We start from the raw sequence: 22,472 nt of genomic DNA, 5'->3' as shown, positions 1-22,472 counted from the left end.
AGGGGTAAAAAGGCAGACAGCAAACCAAGAAGCTTGATTCACTAAGGCAGGGGTTCACAGCATGAAGGCAAGGCTTATGTTGGGCCTCAGTGCTTAGTAACAGATTCCAGAGAGGTTAACTGACAACTGCGACAATGTGACCAATGTACTTGAAGACCCACTGTTAGGAAGTAGCCATTGGCGTTACACTCTTACTAAGGCTGCAGCTATAAAATAACAAACAGTAGCAAGGGAGGGACTTATTTTCTTGGGAGGATAAATGATCAATGGATTGTGATTCAAGTCCTATCACACTCTACTATGCAGACTGGAGCAGGAGAAGGAACCTGCATCTGACCTCCGGATAACCTAAACAGGAAATCGGGACATTCTAAGCCTAATAGGCTGTGTCATCCTGTTAGGATAATTGTTTCCATTGATACCTTGCATAAACAGCTCACACTAGGCCATCAGAAAAAAAAAAAAAAAAAAAACAACTCAAGCCCTAGTCTCTTTGTAAGAACAGAAACAATGCCTGGCCCAGTGCCTTCAACATAGGTGAGGAGGTAAAGCCTGGTTCATGATAATTAAGAGGAGAACAAAGAACGGGGGGGGGGGGGGGGATGAGAGAGAGAGAGAGAGAGAGAGAGAGAGAGAGAGAGAGAGAGAATGAGAATGGTAGGAAGGTGGAGCTTATCTTCTAAGTATTTTACAGATTGGCTGAAAATTGTCATAAAATATTAAAAGTAAAACCTCTTGGCAAGAATCTGGGAGTATTAAGAGACAATGATTTAAAAAAAGACTTGATGAACATGACAACTTAAAACAAGCCAGCATTTTTTAAAGAATAATTTTGTAGTACTTATATTTAATTGTGGCACATCAGAATGTTAGAAATTAGAGTCATTTTTGGAAAACCAAGCCCTCCATTTTCTTACCTAATAAAATTCTACTTACTTATCTTGAAGCAAAATAGAAAGAGGGAAATTAGGGGGTAGGAGAAGCAGAAAGGAGCCCCTTAGCCAGCAGAGAAACAAGATCCCAGCACAGCAAGGCTTCTCTCTCCCCAGTTATAAACATACAGTATTCTATGACTGCCGCTAGAAGCCCCTCTAAAGTTGAGATGTGGGACCCCATGGTTCTTGTGCAATCCCAGTGGCTTCCTAACAGATTATACGTCTAACAATACCCATGGCTACCTCAGAATCTTGTTTACTGAAAGGGTTTCTTAGCAACTTTTTGACATTAAACTTGAGATTTAAATGGTATATATGGCTAATATGAGGACAGTTGACTGCAATTCTCTTTTGAGTATCCACACCCACACACCAGTGTACCTTCCTTCCTTCTGCTGTCCTCTGGGAAGCCTATACCATACTTGGACATGTCTTTCTTTCTCAATGTCTCTGTTTCTCATAACCCTCACATTTATATTAAATAGAAAAATGCCTTTGATATAATCTTTAACTCTGCTCGAACATACTGGATAATCCTGAAATTCTCCTCTACGCCAAAGCCATGAATCCCAGTTTGGTCTGCTAAGGGTGACACCGTGTAGCGGGGTCTCTGTCCCCTTACCAGGAACAATCTGATATTTTACTTGAATAAGCTAATGCTTAAGAACTAAGGTTCTGCCAGGTGGTGGTGCACACTGTTAATTCCAGCACTAGGAGGCAGAGGCAGGCAGATCTGCCTCTGTGAGTTCAAGGCCAGCCTGGTCTACAGGGCTATTTCCAGAACATCCAGGGCTACACAGAGAAACCCTGTCTTGAAAAGAATCCTAAATAAATATGACATGTATTCTCACAAATTTGGAAACATTCTATAATAAACCTCAATATCATCTACCATTTCGCCCTGCCATTGGGGTGTGGGAATGTGGATGGAGATGCTAGACTGCATTTACCCTAGGCCCACAGGAGAGTGCTGGGCTCCATGGAAATGTGATCCACTATTCGATGGATGGGAGAATGCAGCCTTGTGGGTAGGAGACCAAAGTTGGGGTTCCCTGACTCCTGAGCGGCCAGTCATGGAGAAGAGTCTGGAATAGAGGGTTGGGGTCCGCCATCCTGTGATGAAGAGCCCAGGGCAGGGGTTCCCATATTCCTAGACACCCACGCGCTGCTAGGTCTTTCAAGTTGGGCCTGAGGGCTAAGGAGGCCCAGGGCTGGGAGCTAGGGGCTGGGAGGTTGGGGAACTCCAGCTTAGCTAATTGGCCTCCTGTGGGAGACTTAGTCACTGTGGCACTAGAGACAAAGGCTTCCTTCACACTCTGCACGGCGGTTCTTGGTGAAAGAGGCAGTACATGCTTATGGATATGGTTTATTGACTGTTCATCATGGAAATGGATGCATACCACCTCCTCAGGGTGGTTCATAGATTAAATAACTTTTGCAGGAAGAAATATCTGGGAAGGGAAGCTTGTTGGCTAACTCTCAGGGCCTCTAAGATACCTCATTTAGCATGAACTCTGTTCTGATCTACATGACCTAGTTCTTATGCAGGGAGTGTGGTCACCTGACAGGGGCCTTGTTGGAAGCAGGTGATCCTTCTGGGTTCCAGGGCTTCCAAACTGCTCAACTTTACCAGGTTTCCTGGCACTGTCCACTGCCCCTCAGGTCCTCCCTTTCTAAGAAAGGAGAGGTGTCATTGGAACGACTGTCTCTTACATTATTTGTAGTGAAAATTTTGGGTGGGGTGGGGTGTACACATCAAAATAAAACACAACAGAAGCCAGAGGGGTAGCACAGAGAGACATGGTCTCAAAAAACTATGAATGAATGAATGAATGAATAAATGAATGAATAAATAAATAAATGACATTTATTCTCACAAATCTAGAAACATTCTAAAATAAATGTTGATATTGTCTACCAAGGTTTATGTTTTATTAAGTTCCTATCCCACCCAAGTTGTAAGAAATAAAGCATCCTACATTTTGAATTAACCATTTAAAAGAGCTATAATTTGATCTCAAGTTCCTCTTCTGTAAGGAAGGGACCATGATAAGCATGACTTTTGACACTGTGACGTCTTCATATTCAAGAAAATCCTAAGTGTAATGGGGTTGTCTCACAAACATAGCTGCCAGCCAGTATGCTAATTATGTCAACCATCCCATTCATGGCATGATGAGGGCACGCTGCTTGGTAGAAAGAAGACCTGGTAGGTATCCTGGGTGGAACTGTAGAGGTGGGACTATGTCCTTTTCTTCGAGGCATAGCAGAAGGCAGGAACTTTCTGGGTGACTCTACGTTTAACCTCACTTTGCGTGCACATGCAGAAGAGTGACTCACACACTTTGTCGGATACATGGACACCGCCACCTGCTCAGCACTGCCCACAAGGAATGGTCTGATGAATACACTGTATTTCAGAAAATAAAATCATCCCACCTATAAACTGATCAAAGGAAACTAGGAATGTATAAACAGTATAAACACAAGAACATATTAAAACCTTATATTAAAAAAAAGCAGGCTGGAAAACTTCTAGAACATACTAGATTAGCAAATGGTATAACACCCTCACCTGGAACCCTTGAACACAGAGAGCAGCTAACACTGTGATGGAGAGAGCCTTTCTGACCTGTCATCTGATCAGTCATGTGACCAAGAAGTAGAGAGCTCATAACTGTGTGGAAAGTGGGGCAGCACAGATTGTTAATATACCCCACCCATCCATGGTCTTTACCTCTATGGCTTACATGCCCTACCTGTGCTTCAAATCTGCAGCTCACCCGAACCTTGAGATCCTAAAGCCTGGCTCTGTGTGCATCCAGCAGCTCGTCACCCAGGCCTGTTCCTGCCTTATCTAACCACAGCAGTCATTTCTTTTGCTTCTGTTTAGCTCTCTGTCTCTGTCTGCCTCAAGAAAGGTCTACACACACACACACACACACACACACACACACCCCAGAAGTACCACTTATGTGATCCCCACACTACACACTCAGTTTGGGTACTGTTCAGAGTATCACATGCTCATGTCGCTAAGTTAATCCCAGCACTTGGGAGGCAGAAGCAGAGGTGTAACCCAAGTTCGTTCGTTCTCTCTCTCTCTCTCTCTCTCTCTCCCCCTCTCTCTCCTCTCTCTCTCTCTCTCTCTCTCTCTCTCTCTCTCTCTCTCTCATACACACACACTCTCAAACACACACACACTCATACGCACACATGCACTCATACACACTCACACACACTCATACACACTCACACAACCGGAGGAGATGAGAAGAACACATTCCTTTCAAGTGCCAGCAGTGGGCCAGGAATAGCGGTGCCTTCCTTTGATGCCAGCACTACTTGGGACGCAGAGGCAGGCAGATCTCTGGAAGTTTGAGCCCAGTCTGGTCTTCAAATCAAGTTCCAGGCCAGGCAAGGCTACACAGTGAGATCCTGTTTCAAACAAAACAAAACAAAACGATAGAGAAGTATGAACAGCTCTCTGAAACATCCAAATTTGAAAGCAGTGGCCCTCTCACTGGCCCTAGACAGTACTTATAAATGAATACTAGGAATGTTGGCCCCAAAAGGAAATTCATTTTTAAGAGTTTCCTGCAGGGCATAAGTGATGCTTTAGTCCTAGCACTTGGGAGGCAGAGACAGATGAGTCTCTTATCCTAGCCTGGGTATAAAGTGAGTTCCAAGACAGAAAACCCTATCTCAAGAAGCCCCTTCTACCACTCCTCTCCCAAATTTCTTGTTCAATACTATGACTACTAGATTAATATTTAATTATTATAGCACATATAATATTCATCAAAGTCCAGGATATTTCTACCTCTTACTGTTCTAGGAACTTTATTTAGCCTATTTCTTTCGGTGGAAACACTAGTAAGAATATTGTTGATCTTAAAAACATTTACACCAGAGACTATATTTTAAACACTGCCTTATACTTGTCAGTCTTTGGAGGCATGTTGAAAATATCCTAAAAATGAATCAGGCCAGCTAGGGAATGAGTTCAGTAGTAGAGTGCAAGCCTAGCCTGCTTGCATTTGATCCCCAGAGCATTGTCCCCCACCAAAACAACACCAACAAAACAAAACAACCAAACCAACCAACCAACCAAGCAAACAAACAACTACTCCTGCAACAATGCAGAATGAAAATGCTTCTATCATAAATAAGGAAAGCGTCTGTGTCCGCCCAATATATATTTACATGGTGCGTGATTTTTCGATATATCTGTTAATTTTCCTGTCATATTTCTTAGTAGCTCTTTTTAAATGATTAGCATACCATTTACAGTATATAGAAATATTACTTCTAAATGCCTACTAAAATAATCACAACCACTCACTATATAAGGGTGTTATCTGTGGTATTAGTTACAGTGAGAATCTTGACATTCTGTCATGTCTAACAGTAAGGACACATGCTTCAATAAATGATGGTGGTTCAGACTACAGAACAGCATGGCTGAATCAAAGTGAATCAAGTGGGTCCATATTTATCAACATAAAAGAACAGTATGCTGCATTCAAAATGTTAATTATTACATAACATAAATGACTCCAGCCATTCTGCAAGAAAAGAAAATGACCTGGCATGCTGGCACCTGGCTGTAGCCCCAACACTCAGGAGGCTGAGGTAGGAGATCATATCCAAGACCAGCTTGGGCTACATAGAGTTTGTTCTCAAAACAAAGCATAGTTAGGTGCAGGAATTTAAATGAACTCACATATATGTGTGAATTACAAAGGGTTTGGAAGGAAACAAGCCAGGTACTCTGTCAGGCTGCAGAGAAGGGGAGAAATGGTTTGTTTGGTATGTTTTAAACCTGGTCTTCATAAGCATACTATAGCTATCCTTGGGAAAGCCACGTGAAGTGTACTGGGACGGGTGTGTAGTTATTTTAAAATGAGAAACTAGGCCGGAGACATGGTAAGGTGGTAAAGCACATGTCTAGTAGAAAAAGAAAAAATATGCTTCATTTTAAAGAATAATTTCCCACACCATAAAACAGTTTAAATGTAATTCTTAAATAACATTTAAAAACCTGAGCTCAAACTGTTATTACTAAGCACAAGATCTGAGCACTAGTCACCTACATATTTAAACACAGGCCGTGATCTGTAGTTACGGCACTGGAACACAAAGAAGAGAAAGCTGAAAGCCATTTAGGTTCAGACTAATCCTTCATAATCTAAGCGTTCCCAAAGGGCAGCATACTTTTCTCATATCTGGACCTTAAGGTAAACGTCTGAGACGTCTGGTCTTGTTATATTCAGGAGTAAACCACAATACATCTTCCTCTAAGTCTCTGCCACTTCAGATGAATTTAGAATTGTCTAAAGAAGAAAACGCCTGCTGGAGGAGCTGTGTGGACAAGCTTACTGTCCTGCCGCTGTATCGAGTCAAGTGTTCGGGTACTACAACTTTGGCAAATCTCATTAATACTTTAAGAAGTCGAAGACTTTCAAGCTCCTAAACAGAGTTCCTGTGAAGGAATTATGTGGGCAAGTTTAAGCAAGCAGGTTGTATAAACGATATGGTAACAAAAATAATGCAAACAAAGGGAGATGTGTTTAATTACAGTGGAAATAATTGTTATTTAAAAGTGACTTCTTCATAAAAGAATAAAATAGACTAGTGGCAAAAGAATGGTATGTTATGATGCCTTAAGACTAGAAACAGAAGATAGCAATTTCAAAGTAAAATCTTGGCAGACACCCAGTCTCCAGGGCAAGAATTCTGGCCAAATACTCCCTTCACAATTTCCAAGATTTGTTCATGTCTCAAGACAGATTCCAGCGTTGTTCTAGTCAAATGCAATTTGCGTCTTGTGAAGTTACAGGGGGTCTCCTATTTTTCCTTGGCGATTGACAGAAGGTCTTTCCTAGAATTTGTGACCAGCAGTCCTTTGGGGTATGGCCTATGCATAGGAAGGTTGAAGAGAGTAGGTGAGAGGGATAAAAAGAACAAGGGGCTTCCTTTCTCAGGCACTGGTGGAAGGAAAGGCCAGGTTATTAACAGTAATGAAGTCACCTATTATTTTCAGCAGAGCCACCACCCTCCATTGTTCTGATGAAATGTGCTAGGTATAGGATGATGGCAGCTGATCACTCAATCAACCGATGGCCTCCCTAAGTGTCACACAAGTCACTAACTTCAGCAATGACAACCATATCAGGGAAGAAATCTCTCCCAGAAGTAAACCATATAACCTTTTCTGTTCAAGTGAATAGAACAGCTGACATAGTGCAGGAAGCCATTTCCCAAGGTCACATTACACCTACTAAGTGAGATGGGAGCCCATGTAGTGTCTGCCATTCAACAGTGGTCTGACTAGCACAGCCTGTGGCTTCCTAGTCAGACTCTTCAAGCTTCTGTCCTTTAGCCAGGATAACACTGTCTTCTTTGACACCAACTAAGTCATCTCTCAAGTAGACTAGTCTTTGTTTGTTGAAGCGGGGCCTGAGAGTACATCTCAGGCTGGCCTCAAACTCACAACCTTCTAGCGTGCACACACACACACACACACACACACACACACACACACACATCCACCACTTGGCTATTTGAGGAAATCAAGAAAGATTTATTTAATAAACAGGTAAAGAAAATCCATCTATAGGTAGTACTTCCGATTGCAAAACATTTTAGGATTGCTCTAACAAGTGTAGTAACCAAGAAAACTTAGGGAAAGTGAGCGTGGGAGGGAAGAGTGTTCAGAATGCAAATGATGCTGTACCACACCCATGCTTTCTAGAACGAAAACGTAGTTAATTAGAAAATGTAGGATTCCTGAGGTAAAAGCAAACCACTTGTCCAAGACTAACTCAACCATATGCCATACTTAAAATATAAAAATTCTGGGGCTGGGGATTTAGCTCAGTGGTAGAGCGCTTACCTAGGAAGCGCAAGGCCCTGGGTTCGGTCCCCAGCTCCGAAAAAAAGAACCAAAAAAAAAAAAATATAAAAATTCTAAGTCTATATGATGACATCACTGTATCAATCGTATTATCAATAAACAACACCGCCTCAATCACCTGAATCTGAGGATACCAGAGCAATCTTAGTGATATTTCTGATTCTAATTTTGTTTTTTGTTTTTTTAACATCTACTCTCCTTAAAGCAATCAGAATAACTTCTCAAAGTGTCACCTAGAACAGGATACCCATTCAAGCTCCCTGACTAATTCCCCGTCACACTTACTATCCCTAACTTCTAAGGTCCTCTGTGTACTCTGTGCTGGCAATGTTCCCACATCATCTGCAGCTCTTCCCCGGCTCCTTCCAGACTTGCCATAACCATCCCCACCGTTCTGTCCTGTGTACATCTCAAGACTCTGCACATCTCCATCTGCTCACCCTCCCAAGTTCATCCAGGGACCTGCTCAAACGCCACTTCCTGAAAGAGTTCCCGATCAACACGTCTGAGCTGCCCACCTCCCCTCCAGTCACCACAACTCGGACATGTTTTATTCTCCTCACGCCTCCAGGCAGCTCTTTGACTTTCCCTCTAAAGCTATCTGAAATCATCACTGTCTGTTGTGGATCCCCTTCTAAGTTGTAACTCTGAACACAGGAGAAACTATGAGAACAGCGTTTCTGCCCGTCTCAGTCACCGTGGGCTTCCCAGCACCTAACCAGTGGGCAGGGCGTGCACTCAAACTTGTATCCATAAACACAGGAAGAAGCCTCTGAAACTAGAGCAGCTCTTGGTGATCTGGATTCCTCTGACCAGAGTTCACCTCCAGAGCAGTGGTTTTCCACTTTCCTAATGCTGAGACCCTGGAATCCAGTTTCCCTGCTGTGGTGACCCCAACCATAAGTTATTTCACTGATCCTTTATAACTGTAATTTTGCTACTGTTATGAATCATAATGTAAATATCTGATATGCAGTATATTTGATAGGAGACCCCTGCCAAAGGGTCGTTTTACTAAAAGGGGTTGTGACCTACAGGTTGAGAACCACCACACTAGAGTAATGTGGTTAGTTACAATTTTTAGGTCAAACATGTTTTCTCTGAAATGGAAACATTGTGCTTTCTGCTCAGAAATTAGATACACACAACATTCTGTGTGAACCTACTAAGAGCAACTCATCACTTCCAGGTTAGACTCCATGATCAAAGGCATGCAAAGAACTCTGTAATGGGATCCGACTTATAACCGATTGATTCTCTCCATGAGATAAAAGCAACAGAAAATAAAGTAACAGCAATTCACAAATCACTCCTAATAGATTTGTTTTGGTAAAGCAGTAAGATAGAGAGTGGTCAGATGAGCAAAGCCTCTGGCATGGGGGTACACAACTGTAATCTCAACACTTACAAGGCAGAGGCCAGCACAAGCTACACAGCAAGGTCAGCCTACACTACATAGCCAGGCAGTCTCAAAACAACAGAAATATGGTAGATAAATGAATATACAAATAAACAGTGGCTGTGGCTAACAGCTGCTTGGTCTTTACAGTGAGAAGCTCAGACTTGTAATTTTACTACAAGAGGGGAAAAAATTCTGGCCTGGCAGTGGTGGTGCACACATGAGCTCAAGGCCAGCCTGGTCTACAGTGTGAATTCCAGGACAACCAAGGCTACAGAGAGAAACCCTGTCTTGAAACAAAACAAAACAATGTACATTGTTGGCACGTGAACAACACAGATCTGCAAAGTGAGAAGACCCTCGTGTTGCCTCTGTAAAGATGGCTATGTCCTTCTGAAATGACTTGAGGCTCTGGTGGGCTTGGGTGGGTGGCTTGCTGACGTATGGCGAGAGGAGTTGGGATAGGTAGAGAGATCCGCTAACAACGCCCTGTGTCTCCTCTCACTCCTTAGTTGTCTGCTGCTAAGTTAACCTGCAAAAGAAGCCAATGGGGCAAAGAAAATCTGTACATTCTCAAAATGTTTAACTGCTTTTCTGTCATATTCATGATACCCTTAAATAGCAGCACTGTTTCCTTCTGGAAGTCCTGGTTTTGTTTCCAGGATCTAAATTTGGCAATTATTAGACAGTCTGTCTAAAGAAAATATGTAACTACACTCAAAAATGTCACTTCAGACGCTATTTCCTTTTTAATAAGATAAGACACTGTTTTTAACAATGAGAAAAATAGGGGTTGGGGATTTAGCTCAGTGGTAGAGCGCTTGCCTAGCAAGGGCAAGGCCCTGGGTTCGGTCCCCAGCTCTGAAAAAAAGAAAAAGGAAAAAAAAAAAACAATGAAAAAATATAAAATCACCTTGATCATTTTATAAAAATTATCTATCTTACCCATTTTTCCATTTCATTTACAATATATGAAGAATATCATGTAAAGTCTGGGAAGACGCATACTAATGAACATAGTCTTTATTTCTGGCCAAGCGTGCGTAATGTAGTTAGTGACGTCAGTCTAGCGATTCAGGGCAGAATCTGACATCTGTTGGGATTTGAAGGGTACATAAACGTGGATTTTAATTTCCCGCTGAATCTCTTCATTCTTCACAAGCAATCCTGTGTTGCCATTTCATGGCTCTTAAAAACAAGTTACTGTGTGTAACTGCCTGCCTGGGTCGCTGCTCCTAGTGGCATTAATCCTTTAGCAATTACCATCCATCCTAAAATCATCTAAATGCTTAAAAAAAGAAAGTTCAACAAACTGTTTCCGGAAAACATTTTCATCCTTTTTGTATTATTTGCACTTTAATATTTGAAGAGTTCACCTATCAGTTGAAAAACACATCTGGTTACAAATATAACTGGACTTTTGTTTTTGTTTTTTCTTTTCTTTGTTTAAGACAGAGTCTCTCTACATAGCTCTAGATGTCCTAGAACTCACTATGTATTAGGCTGGCCTCATAGAGATCTGCCTGCCTCTGCCTCAGAGTGCGGGAACTAAGAGGCAGGGGCACCAGGCCCAGCATTGTGACCCTCAGTGAAGAGAAGGTTCTAGAGACCTGTATGAAATGTGATTAGTGATTTAGGTAAGTCTGCTTGCAAACTGTGCCACGTAAAACACTGCTTTGCAGCACACCTGTCAGAGAGCAGGTGGCTTGCCCGAGCCTCTAACAGGCTAACACAGCGAAGCTGTAGGAGGGAGGTACACCTTCAGGGTGCGGGCACTGGCTTGACCACCGTTCTGGTCTTCACAATTCATTTCCCAAACCACAGTTTCAGAATGCTCTTTCTACTGGGTATTCAGTCCCTGCTCGGCACTTTTCTAAAATTAACCCTTTCACGTGAGCAGGCAAAGCAATGGTCTCATTACGTCATTTGCATGCATATGAGTCATTATTCTCTGTCCTCCTCCATCTCCTCCCCCACCCTTTACTCTCAGTCCCCTCTGGCTGGCTTCATGTCATGAGTATCCCATCGCCCTCCTGTTCCCCACCAGCCATTTAATCCCCTTTCTAGTTCCATGACCCCTAATCCCCTTACATATGAAGGAAAACATACAATATTTCTTTTTCTGAGGTAAGTGTATTTTGCTTGATATATTTAATTCCATCTATTTTCTTGGGATACACTTTACTCCTCTATGAGCAGGCATCTAGGCTGGCTCCATTGCTGGCCGCTATGAACAGTGCCGCAGTGAACGTGAATGCGCAGCATCCCTGTGGTGTGCTGGCTTAGGAGCTCTTCAGTGTATAGCAAACAGTAGCTCACACGGCGGGTCTATGTTTGCTTTTGTGAGACTTACAGGGTGGCTATGCCAGTTACACGCCCACCAGCAAAGTGTATGGCTTCCTTCTTCACCTAAATCCCTGTCAGCATTCGTTGCCCTTGGTCTTCTCTGTGCTAGCCACTCTTGTTGAGGTATAATAGAATCATTAAAAAAAAAAAAACAACTTCAGTTTTTTCAAAAGGTATGTATGTTATCTTCTCCCCAGAGGTTGCTTTTTGACCCTTGTGAAAATGCGGGTGGCTGTTGCTATGTGGGTTTGTTTCTGAATTCTCTTTTCTCGCCCACTGGGCTACACGCCGAGTTTCTGTGGACGTCCTGTGCTGTCTCGTCCCGCGTCTGTGATGTGGCTTGAGATTAGCTATCGGCATGCCTCTGGCACTGCTCTTCCTGCTAAGGGTTAGCCTTGGCTTTGGGGGTATTATTGGTGCTTCTATGTGATTTTAGAATTGTTTTCTATTTCCATGAAGAATATTTGGAAATTCTGATCATTTTTGGTAATATTTCCATAAAATGAATCCTGCCTATCCATGAGTATGGAAGGTCTCTGTAACCATTTTTCAGTTTCTTTCTTCAGTATCTTATGTTTTCACTGCCCCTTCCCAATCTCACGTCCTGTCTTTCTTCTGGCCTTCTGTCTGGCCAGCTTATTACTGGGGCATAAGAAAGCCACTAAGACGCTACTGATTCCGTACGCCGACTTGACTTTACACTACTTCCCTGAAAGCATTATTATCAGGTCTAAGAGTTTCTGCATGGAGCCTTCGGTGTCTTTTAAGTACAGAATAATGTCATCTGCAAACAAACAACGGCTTCTTGGATTTATTTCTTCCTCTTGCTTATCATTCTGGCTAAAATGTCAAGCAGCAGACTGAGTAGAAAGAGTGGGAGACTTTAGATTTTAGGGAGAATTAAACTTTAAATATTAGGAGACATGCATATACCCCGTTTTCCCCATTTAGTATAAGGCTGGCTGTCAGTGTGTCATATATACTTTTACTACATTGAGGTATGATCCTTCTAGTCCTTGTTTACTCAGGTTTTATGTTTGTTCGTTTTGTTTTTTGAGACAGGTTTCTCTGTGTAGTCCTGGCTGTTCTGAAACTTACTCTGTAGATCAGGCTGGCCTTGTACTCAGAGATCCATCAGCTTTTACCTCCTGCCGCATTATTTAGAGTTTTTTCTGTTTTTTGGGTTTTTATTTTATCATGAATCAATGTTGAACTTTGTTAAAGGCTTCTTCTTTAATAATTGAGATACTCATATGCTTTCTGCCCTTGAGTCTATTTATATGCTAAATTATAAGTTTATTAATGGTGGACCAAGCTTGTATCCCTGGAAGGAAACTATTTTGTTCATGGTATATATGATCCTAATAATATGTGTTTAAATTCAATATTCACGTATTATATCAGAAAAATTTACATCTATGTTTATCAGGAAAACTGGTCTATACATTCTTTCTTTTTCTTTTTTGTTATGTCCTCACCTAATTTTGGAATCTTAGTTAGGATTTCTATTGCTATAATGAAACACTGTAACAAAAAGCAAGTTGCTTGTATTTTCAGATCATAGTTCATCATCAAAGGCAGTCAGGGCAGGAACTCAAACAGGGCAGGAACCTGGAGGCAGGAACTGAGGTGAGGCCATGGAGGTGCTGATAGTGGCTTGCTCTTCATGGCTTTCTCACAGAACCCAGGACCATCAGCCCAGGGGATGGTACCACCCACAGTGGACTGAACCCTCTCATATTAATCACTAAGAAATGCTCTAAGGGCTTGCCTGTAGCCTGATCCTATAGAGGCATTTTTCTCACTTGGGGTTCCCTCCTTTCAGAGATGACAGCAGCTTGAGCCAAGCTGACATAAAACCAGCCAGCACAATATCAGTACAATGCTGGCTCTGAGAAGAATTTGGTGGTGTATCTGTGCAGTCCTGGGAGTGGTTAGAGAGGAAGCAGCAGATGGTATCAAGTGATGATGAATAAGTGAGTGACTTCTGTGCCACTGGCTGGCATAAACTAGCACAACTGCTTAAGAAAACCTCTCTCCAGTCCCCACTGAAACTATTGACATCTGTGCACTCCCTGGCTCAGTACCTCCTAGACAAACGCCTCCACAGAAACGTGTGTATATGTGCACAACCTACAAAACAACGTATCTATCTGCAGCACTATTCACAAAAGCCAGTATGGAATCAATTCATAGGCCTGCCAATAGTAGAATGTATGGATTGGTAGATGTCTCTGCACAAGGAAAAACTGAACAGCAAAGAGAATGAATAAACCACAGCTGCCCATGACAGCAATGCACACACTGTACACACACAACACTGACAGAGGGAATCAAAAGTGACATCATACAGTCTCACACATACAAAGTTCAAAATCAGACCAAAGGTAAGTAGCATCAGAAATGACATTGGTTTGAGAGAGAAGGGTCACAACTGCCAAGCGAGTGAGTGAGGAGCGGGGGTCAAGCCTTCACTCATGACATGAAAAAGTCACACTAGGAAAGTCTGTTTTCCAGGATATAGACTGTCTTTCTGTGCTGCTTAGATTTATGAGATTTTATACACGCTAGAGTCATTTAAAAGTGAGACCCTCGGTTGAGGAAATGCCCCCACCAGTTGAGCAAGCCTGGGTGTACTTTCCTGACTAATGATTGACATAGGAGGGCCCAGCTTACTATGGGTGGTGCCACCCCTGGGCTGGTGATCCTGGGAGCTATAGGAAAGCAGGCTGAAAAAGCCACGAGGAGCAAGCCAGTAAATAGCACCCCTCCCTGGCCTTCGTATCAGCTCCTCCCTCCAGGTTCCTGCCCTGTTTGAGTCCCTGCCCTGACTTCCTTCAATGATGGACTGTGGTGGGAAGTGTGGGTAAAACACTTTCCTCCCCAAGCTGCCTTTGGTCACGGTGCTTTATCACAGTAACAGATACTTTAACTCAGACGACTTAACATTTGAAAAGATGCTGTTAGGATCTGGTGAGATGGCTCAGAGGTTAAAGCATCAGTCGCTCTTCCAGAGGACCTGGGTTTGATTCTCAGAACCTACATGGCAACTCACAACCATCTTGAGTCCAGTTTCAGGGGTTCAATGCCCTTGTCTGGCCTTGGTGGGCATCAGGCATGTATGTGGTGCACATACATATATGCAGGCAAAAGACCAATACTAGTAAAAATAAGAAGAGGCTAAGAGATCTAGATATATTTTACACAATTCGTATTCCCTCCGAAATCCCTTGAAACATGATTCAAAGCAACACTTAGCCCTTTCCCTTGTTGTGCCAAACCAAGTATTTGAAAACAGGACCCAATCTTAGAGCAGATAAAGAAAATCATAATCATTACGGCCTGGAAAGTATTTAGAGAAGAAAATGGCATGTCTGACTAATAGTACAGAAACACACATTTGATAATAATAATTCAATATTTTAAACTAATAAAAAGGTTCAGGGGTCTGATACCCTCTTCTGAAACACAGGGATAAGTCACAGGCATTCAATTTATTGTGAGAAATGTGCTCAGAAGCCATATGGGCTGGAAATTTTTAATGTTTTCATCAAAATGGCAAATTTTTAAAGTTTTTTTATGCTTTTTGGTTTGTTTTTTTTTTTAATGTGTGTCATTAAAATGTGATCCTCAGCTATCTACAGAGGCCATGAGCCCTGTAGACCATGAAATTGGAGTTACAAGTGAACAACCATGTAGATGCTGAGAATTAAACCCAGGTCCTCTGGAGAAGCAGCCAAAACTCCAAATAAGAAGTGATTAGTTACTGCCTGTCTTAGTCAGCTTTCTATTCCTGCATAAAACATCATGACCGAGAAGCAAGCTGGGGAGGAAAGGGTTTATTCAGCTTACACTTCCACATTGCTGTTCATCACCAAAGGAAGTCAGGACTGGACCTCAAGCAGGCCAGGAAGCAGGAGCTGATGCAGAGGTCACGGAGGGATGTTTCTTACTGGCTTGCTTCCCCTGGCTTGCTCAGTTTGCTCTCTTATAGAACCCAGGACTGTCAGCACGGGGATGGCTGGGTCCTCCCCTTGATCACTGAGAAAATGCCTTACAGCTGGGTCTCATGGAGGCGTTTCCTCAAGGGAGGCTCCTTTCTCTGTGATAACTCCAGCTTGTGTCAAGCTGACACACAAAACCAGCCAGTTCACCACCCCTCCTCACCAAATGGTCTTGCCACTACTGCACCAGAGGACACCTTCTTGCCTGGAAGGTTGGTACTGTAGCTCACAGGGTTCACAGATAGAGAGAACAGTTGAGAACCTTTCTTCCCCAATAGCCCACAGACACAGCACCTTCAAGGGCTAAGAAGGGAGCCAGCGGGAAGGAGGCTACTAGCTCAGTTCCAGCCTGATTTCTCTGTGTGCTGCAACCAAAGAATGTGACGGGCACATTCAGCATAGGGACTTCCCATCTACCTGTGGTGGCAACAAAAACAATGACAATGGCCTGTATTCTTTCGGGGGCTCCAAGGCTCTGAGCGCTCGGAGTCTGTCATCACAGTAACTCATTTAGCTTTATGGAACATAAATCTTAGTTCATATTTCTGTCAAAGTCATTAGTTTAAAAATATGTTGGCCCCAATCAGAGACAGACATCCCCAGAATGATCCTTAAGACAGAATTCCCATAGATGTTTTATGTAATACATCCCAAAATGAGCAAGGCAAAAGTTCTGTGAAGTGCTTAGAAAATGCTAGGTTGCTGTAGAATTTTTATCTTTAAAATTCTAATGTGCCGGGGCTGGGGATTTAGCTCAGTGGTAGAGCGCTTACCTAGGAAGCGCAAGGCCCTGGGTTCGGTCCCCAGCTCCGAAAAAAAAGAACCAAAAAAAAAAAAAAAATTCTAATGTGCCAAAGCTAGTCTCTAAAGGAGTAATTAAAGGATAAAGTGTTTCTCGGGCCTCTTGAGCTTTTCTCTTTCCCAGTGCTGGTGCCCAGCCTAGGGCCTCGTCCATCTGAGGAAATGTTCTACAACGGAGTTCTACCACAGGCTTGGAAATCTTTTTTGAAGAAATATTTTTCATCATAAGACATTAACATTTCCAGGAAGACACTTTAGGAAATACTGTCAAAGGCATTTTGGGGGGACAAGAGATCGTTTTGTTAGCTATAACCCCATCTTCCTGTTCTACCTTCCAACCACTTTAAAACTGCACATATTGTCTCCAGGAGATATGTCACACCATCAAAGGAAGCGACCACAAAGTTATATGGCACCCATTAAATAAGATTTAATTCCAGGATCAGGGAAGCCAGGGATCCTCAACTGTGAGAAGTATGCACAGAACATTTTAAACTTTTTCATCAAAGTGGGAAATGTTTAAAGTTTTTGTGATTAAAATACAATCTTAGCTACCTCCTATGACTACATTTTCCAGTGATACTTAGTAAAATATTGCTAAGAAAGGGTTACCTCTCGGTACTATATATTAGACACAGAATCATACAGTAAAGTGGCTTTCAAATCTTGAAGCTTATGTATAATGTCAAAAGAATGTCACATATTTAAGTTCACTTGATTTTTTTTTTTAAATCAAGGCCTTTGGGGAGAAAAAGGGGTGAGCTCTATAAGTATATAAAATACCATTCATATTGTGTCTTAATTTCAGACAGGAAGATGACAACTTTTATTTGTAAGAAAACTACAGGTACAAATTGTGTTTAAATGGCTTGTTTAAATTGACTGGGGCTGCACACCCCCATGGCAGCACCAGGACCACTAATCCCCCACATTGTCGGTTAGGCTCATGGGTCTTAAGATGTTGTTGAGATAACTGGCTTCCATTAGCAAGTCTGTGACTGGCAGGATGATAAAGCCTTTTCACTGGCTGGTCAGCTATTTCCTTTCCCTCAGTGGAGGGCATGCCTGATGCTCTGTCTCTTAACTGCACCTCTCACTGAGCCCCGGCTCTCTTGCCCTCAGCTTTGATTCGGTTTAACTTTCCTTCTGCATCAACTCCCACTTGTCATCAACTCCTCCACTCAGCGCAGCAAAGATCAGGAGTTTGACCTCAGGGCAAAGTCCGGGTGGGCAGGTAAAACGTGACCATTGGACCTACTTCCTAATCTTTCATACCCAGCAATTCATGAAGCAGTATCAAATTCAAGCTAAGACCCAGAAGCACGACCCCTTATACACACTATGAAAAGAGCTCCTTGCCTTTCTAAGCACACTTGAAAAGAACTGTCAGCCACCCTATTAAGACAGAAACGGATCACAGACCAGAGGGGGAGAAGAAGAAGTGCTGAAACTCAACTAAGATGCATACAAAGGTGCTTGTACCTCTTTATGTTTGCTGACAAACTCCTTCACAAAAATGTAAAATACTATAATATTTATTTGTGAGGTCCTACATGAAAGCACTATCAAGACTTTAAGGCATCTGTATTTAAATAATCAATAACATCGGGCAGGATGAACGTGGATCAGCTCATGGAAGACTTTCATTTTCAAGACCTATTTTGGGTTTTTGCCAATCCTCATACATTTTATAATATGACTGCAAATTGATTTTTATAAATTAATTTAAAAGCAAATACAGTGAAATATAGCTACCTTCTTGAATTGATTAAATCTCAGTCACTCAACTCATAAAATTTAACATATGCTGAATATCAGAGACGCCAAAAGCAAGAATTCGTTGTTTCTTTCATTTTAGAGTACAAAAGTATAGGAAATAGTAAATCACTAAATTTCAACATTAGTAGAGAACAAAATGTAAGTCCCTTTTGAGACTAGGAAAGAATGAACAAGATAAACGAGCTCACTGGAGCTCCCTCTCCACTCATCTCTCCTGCCACACATTAGCACCAAGTGGCGTAGTGGTGTTTCCTGCTTCACAGCTCTCCCTGGAGTGGAGCTCAGCCACTCCCTACACACACAGGTTTCGTGGTTATGTATTTTTATATCTAAAATCCACTCAAACATCTCTCAAGCAGCTTACATTTAAAGGGGGAAGCCAACCAGGACTTAATGTCTTCTAGGTGAACATATTTAGCGAGCATATTCAACCATGACTCTGATGTTAATATTTGAAGTATACTTTGATAATGCAATCCCCTAGGGAGCTACATTCCTTATAAAGTGGTCTTCTATGATGTCAAAAATGACTCTTTGAAAGAAGGAGGTAACTGGGGTCAAATATATACAAATGAACGGAGCAAGTTTGCGTAACACAGCAGAGGGCAGTGTGCTGGGCAGCAACACTGCTTTTGTTAGCGGTGCTTTAGTTCGTAGAGGGCTCTGTAGAGTTTGTTGTTGAGCCAGGCTCTAGCTAAGGTTACAGGCGCAGATCACCTCTCCCTTGCCTGGTTGTTGTTGTATGTTTCTTAAACCTAGGACCTCAGCTACCAGTTAAGCTCCATCCTCATCCCCTTCGGGACAATCTATCTTCAGCTCCATAAGCTGTGTGGTCTTATTCATAATGCTACAAACTAGTTAATGTATAAACTAGTTAACCCCATCTAAATTCAGATGAAACAGAAAATCTCTGTGAACAGATTATTCACATTTAGGGGACTTACCCTTGGGTCATATCCTCTGGGTTGGAGAACATTTGTGTCCTTCCAACACAGAAGCTTACCTAGCAAATAAGTGGTCTTAACCTACCAGAGACATGAACACACAGTGAAACCTATTTCCAACCTGCTACAGACTCAGATTTCCACATTAGATCTTCTTTCTCAGAGAACAGACGTAAGCGACAGAAGTCTTTCAAGAGGACCTACTGCTGTAGAATGTCCCCTGGTCCACAGGAGCAGAAGCTGAGCCTAACTTCCTGGTTGTCTGCTACCCTTCTCACTTAGCACAGCTGACTATAGAGTCACATTGCCCAGAAGATGGTCCTTGTTAGCATAAGACCTAACACCACTGTCTGCAGGGAAATTTAGTGCTTTAGGGAAGTGCTCTCTCGGTCCTTGTAACCCTAACTTGAGGTAGTGCTCACTTCCACAGGACTCAGAGTCTTAGGTAAGTGAATCTTCTCCCAAGAACCCTTAAACTCCACAGTACAGAATTACCTCACACTATTCTGTATCTACCTAAATCGCACTTGCTTACCAAATAATGAACACACAGGCATTAACAGGTACTTGCTTCACTCTGTACAGAAAGAGCAAAAAAGAGCTCTAACCACAAACATTCATTGAAACCAGAACCTGAAATGCTCAAATAGGTCTTACTGCAAACATCAGTGTGGTAGGGGCCGTTCATAACAAGAGTGGAGCTTTGCCATGGGTCACCTCCATCCCTGAAGGAGTGGCACTGTTAATGCACAGTGCCTTTGTTTTAGTTCAGTCTCCATATGTCCCCTGACAAGGACAGCGGTCTGTCAGTCCAGCACTCCTGCCCCCTCCAAGGGCACTCCACACCCTCAGACTCCCCAGCCTGACTAAGCTCTTTAATCCTAGGATTAAGAAAGAAAAAGAAAAAGGAGAAGAAAGAGGAAGAGAGGACTAAGAAGAAAAAACACAAAGGAGATAGAAAAAGGAAAGAAAATAAAGAACAGACCAGAAATGTCAAAATTGAAAACTGAATAAGAGGCAGAAAGATGAGTTCACATTTGTTACTAGACTTAGAACCAGAGGAAAAAACATAAGAAGGAATAACTGTCTTTTTAAAATCTTTTTCTGGTAACACACAAAATTTATAGACATTACCATTAATAAAATGTTAAACAAGGGGTGACTTTCAAGTAATAATTAATTTGCATTTAATTTGAGTGGTAACAATGATGTTACTACTACTTATTTTTATGTATAACCATGAAATTATTAAGAAATATTTCCAAGAAATGAATAAATTACATCTCCTTGTGGGGATACTCCAGAGTTGAGAAACCATGTGAATGAGAGTTCAGAGACTGCCGAGTATGCAGTCATCAGAAGAAGCGTCTTCTAAAGGCTTGTTTTTCCGAGGAAACAAGCGTTCTGGTACATTAAGGACAAAATGATAAAAGGCAGGAGAGACTGAGTGGGGACCATCGTCACAGCTTACCTGTCTGAGGTCAATGAAGGCCAGCTGCAGGGTGTCCCCTTGGAATCCTGGCACAGGCTCAGAGCTGGCAAACACTAATATGTAAAATTTTAGAAAATAAAAAGGAATTAGAACAAGATTGAAAAATATGTAAGTATACGATCACTGCATTTCTGCTCATTACACACGTACTGTAATATTTATATAAAACTGCTTCAAATGAAGACCACTTACAACTTTCCATTTAGACTGAATATGCTCTCTGTACCCATTACCACAACTAATCTAATAATTTTAAACTTCTAGCCTGCCATTTAATCTGTAACCTTTAACCAAAATACATGTAGAAGGGATACCCTACACAGGGTTCTGGGGTACTAATATACTTCAATCAAAGTAAACTTTTTTGACTCTTTGTGGCCTTGGGTGAGTGATTACAGAAGCACTTTGAACTACCAATGCCATGGGTGTCAATGCAGTTCAAAACATCTGCTCAGTTATACCGCAAACACTCTAGAAATCTCATGTCTAGCTAACAACAGGGCAGCAGGTCCCACGGTAAGAAGTCAGCTTCTCGCGCGGATCACAGGAACAACGTCTCACCAACAACGTCTAACCAGCAACGTCTGGGCGAATTCGAGAACATTTGCACATGTCGCTTGGTCATTTTTTTTTTCAAAGTGAAAGAACATCCTAAGATTTTTTTCTTAAATTCAAGGTATTTTTCAATAATCTTTGTACTGTAAGAATTTTAATCCTGACAGCCTAACTGCTTAGGGGGCTGAAGCAGGAGGCCTGAGTGAGTTCTTGAAAATGAGAAGAAAAAAGGAAGAGGAAATGGTCAGCTGAGTTAACAGCTGGAGGAACAAAACGGTAACAAGAGGCGAGGGAGAGAGCAAGGACTGAGGATTGATGTTAAAGCTATCAGAGAGAACGAAAAGAATTTAGAAAAGCCAGAATGTATTCATCTTTCCTTTACTGTTTTGAATAAACTACCATTTTTTTCATAATTCCCTAGAGTAGCACTACAATCTTTTTTTCTCTTTGTAAAAAAATTCAGAATTGTCTGGTTTATTCTCTCAGCTGAACAACTGCAGGCTAGGCTCTCAGTAAGGGTAAGCACAGTACAGACAAGGACCTCTCCCACAAGTCATGGCTCACCTGAGTCTCTCTGCCTCTCTGTCTCTCTGTCAGTCTGTCTCTCTGTCTCTCTCTGTCAGTGTCTCTCTCTCTCTCTCTCTCTCTCTCTCTCTCTCTCTCTCTCTCTCTCTCTGTGTCCCTGTCCTTCTTACCCACACCCGTGTGCCCTATTTCCTTTCCTTTCTTTTTTCCCTCCTTCCTTCTTTCATTTCTTTCTGTCATCTCCTCCTACCCCCTCCTCCTCCCTCTTCCTCTTTCTCTCCCTACTCTCTCTCCCACCTCCTCCCCTGTCCCCCCAGATAGTGCTGCCATATATTGTCCATACTGGGCTCACATCTGTGTGTTCAAGTGATCTTCCAGCCTCAGCCTCCCACGACTGGGTGTACTGCAGTGCAGTGGACCTGGTTAGTGAACGGGTGTTAAAGCCCATGATGTGTAGTTTTTGGATATAATTAACCAAGAGGTGCCATCACTCCCCCAACACGAACACCTCCTGGTCCTCTGCCAGGGTCCAGGTGAAGATATGAAACAGATGCTTGAAACATCTTTCTTGGGCCCTCTGGTACCAGAAGGGCAGTTTTGATAGTAAGCTCTCGCCACTTCCTACTTGACAGCATAAAAACTCCTGTCAGCGCCACCTTCCAGCCTGCGCCGTACACCGTGGCAGTGCCACTGTTCCTTTTTATGTCCCAGATAACGGAGTTTCTCTTCCTATGAGATTTTAATTGAAGAATGATAAGATACGTTGTAATAGC

General features: G+C 42.3%; 1 protein-coding gene across 3 annotated transcripts in view; it reads right to left on the bottom strand.

The window, feature by feature from the left end:
• The window catches only part of Exoc6 (exocyst complex component 6), a 144,496-nt gene that overhangs the window by 10,569 nt on the left and 111,455 nt on the right, over positions 1 to 22,472 (bottom strand). For all 3 annotated transcript variants that reach the window (XM_087584679.1, NM_019277.2, XM_087584680.1), the window contains 1 exon segment: positions 20,599 to 20,672. In XM_087584679.1, the coding sequence (XP_087440805.1) occupies positions 20,599 to 20,672 (74 nt within the window).

This window comes from Rattus norvegicus, chromosome 1 (genome assembly GCF_021556685.1).
Source record: "Rattus norvegicus strain SHRSP/BbbUtx chromosome 1, alternate assembly SHRSP_T2T, whole genome shotgun sequence".
Lineage (NCBI taxonomy): Eukaryota > Metazoa > Chordata > Mammalia > Rodentia > Muridae > Rattus > Rattus norvegicus.
The sequence above is the reverse complement of the archived record's forward strand: the minus strand, read 5'-3'. Positions and strand labels throughout refer to the sequence as shown.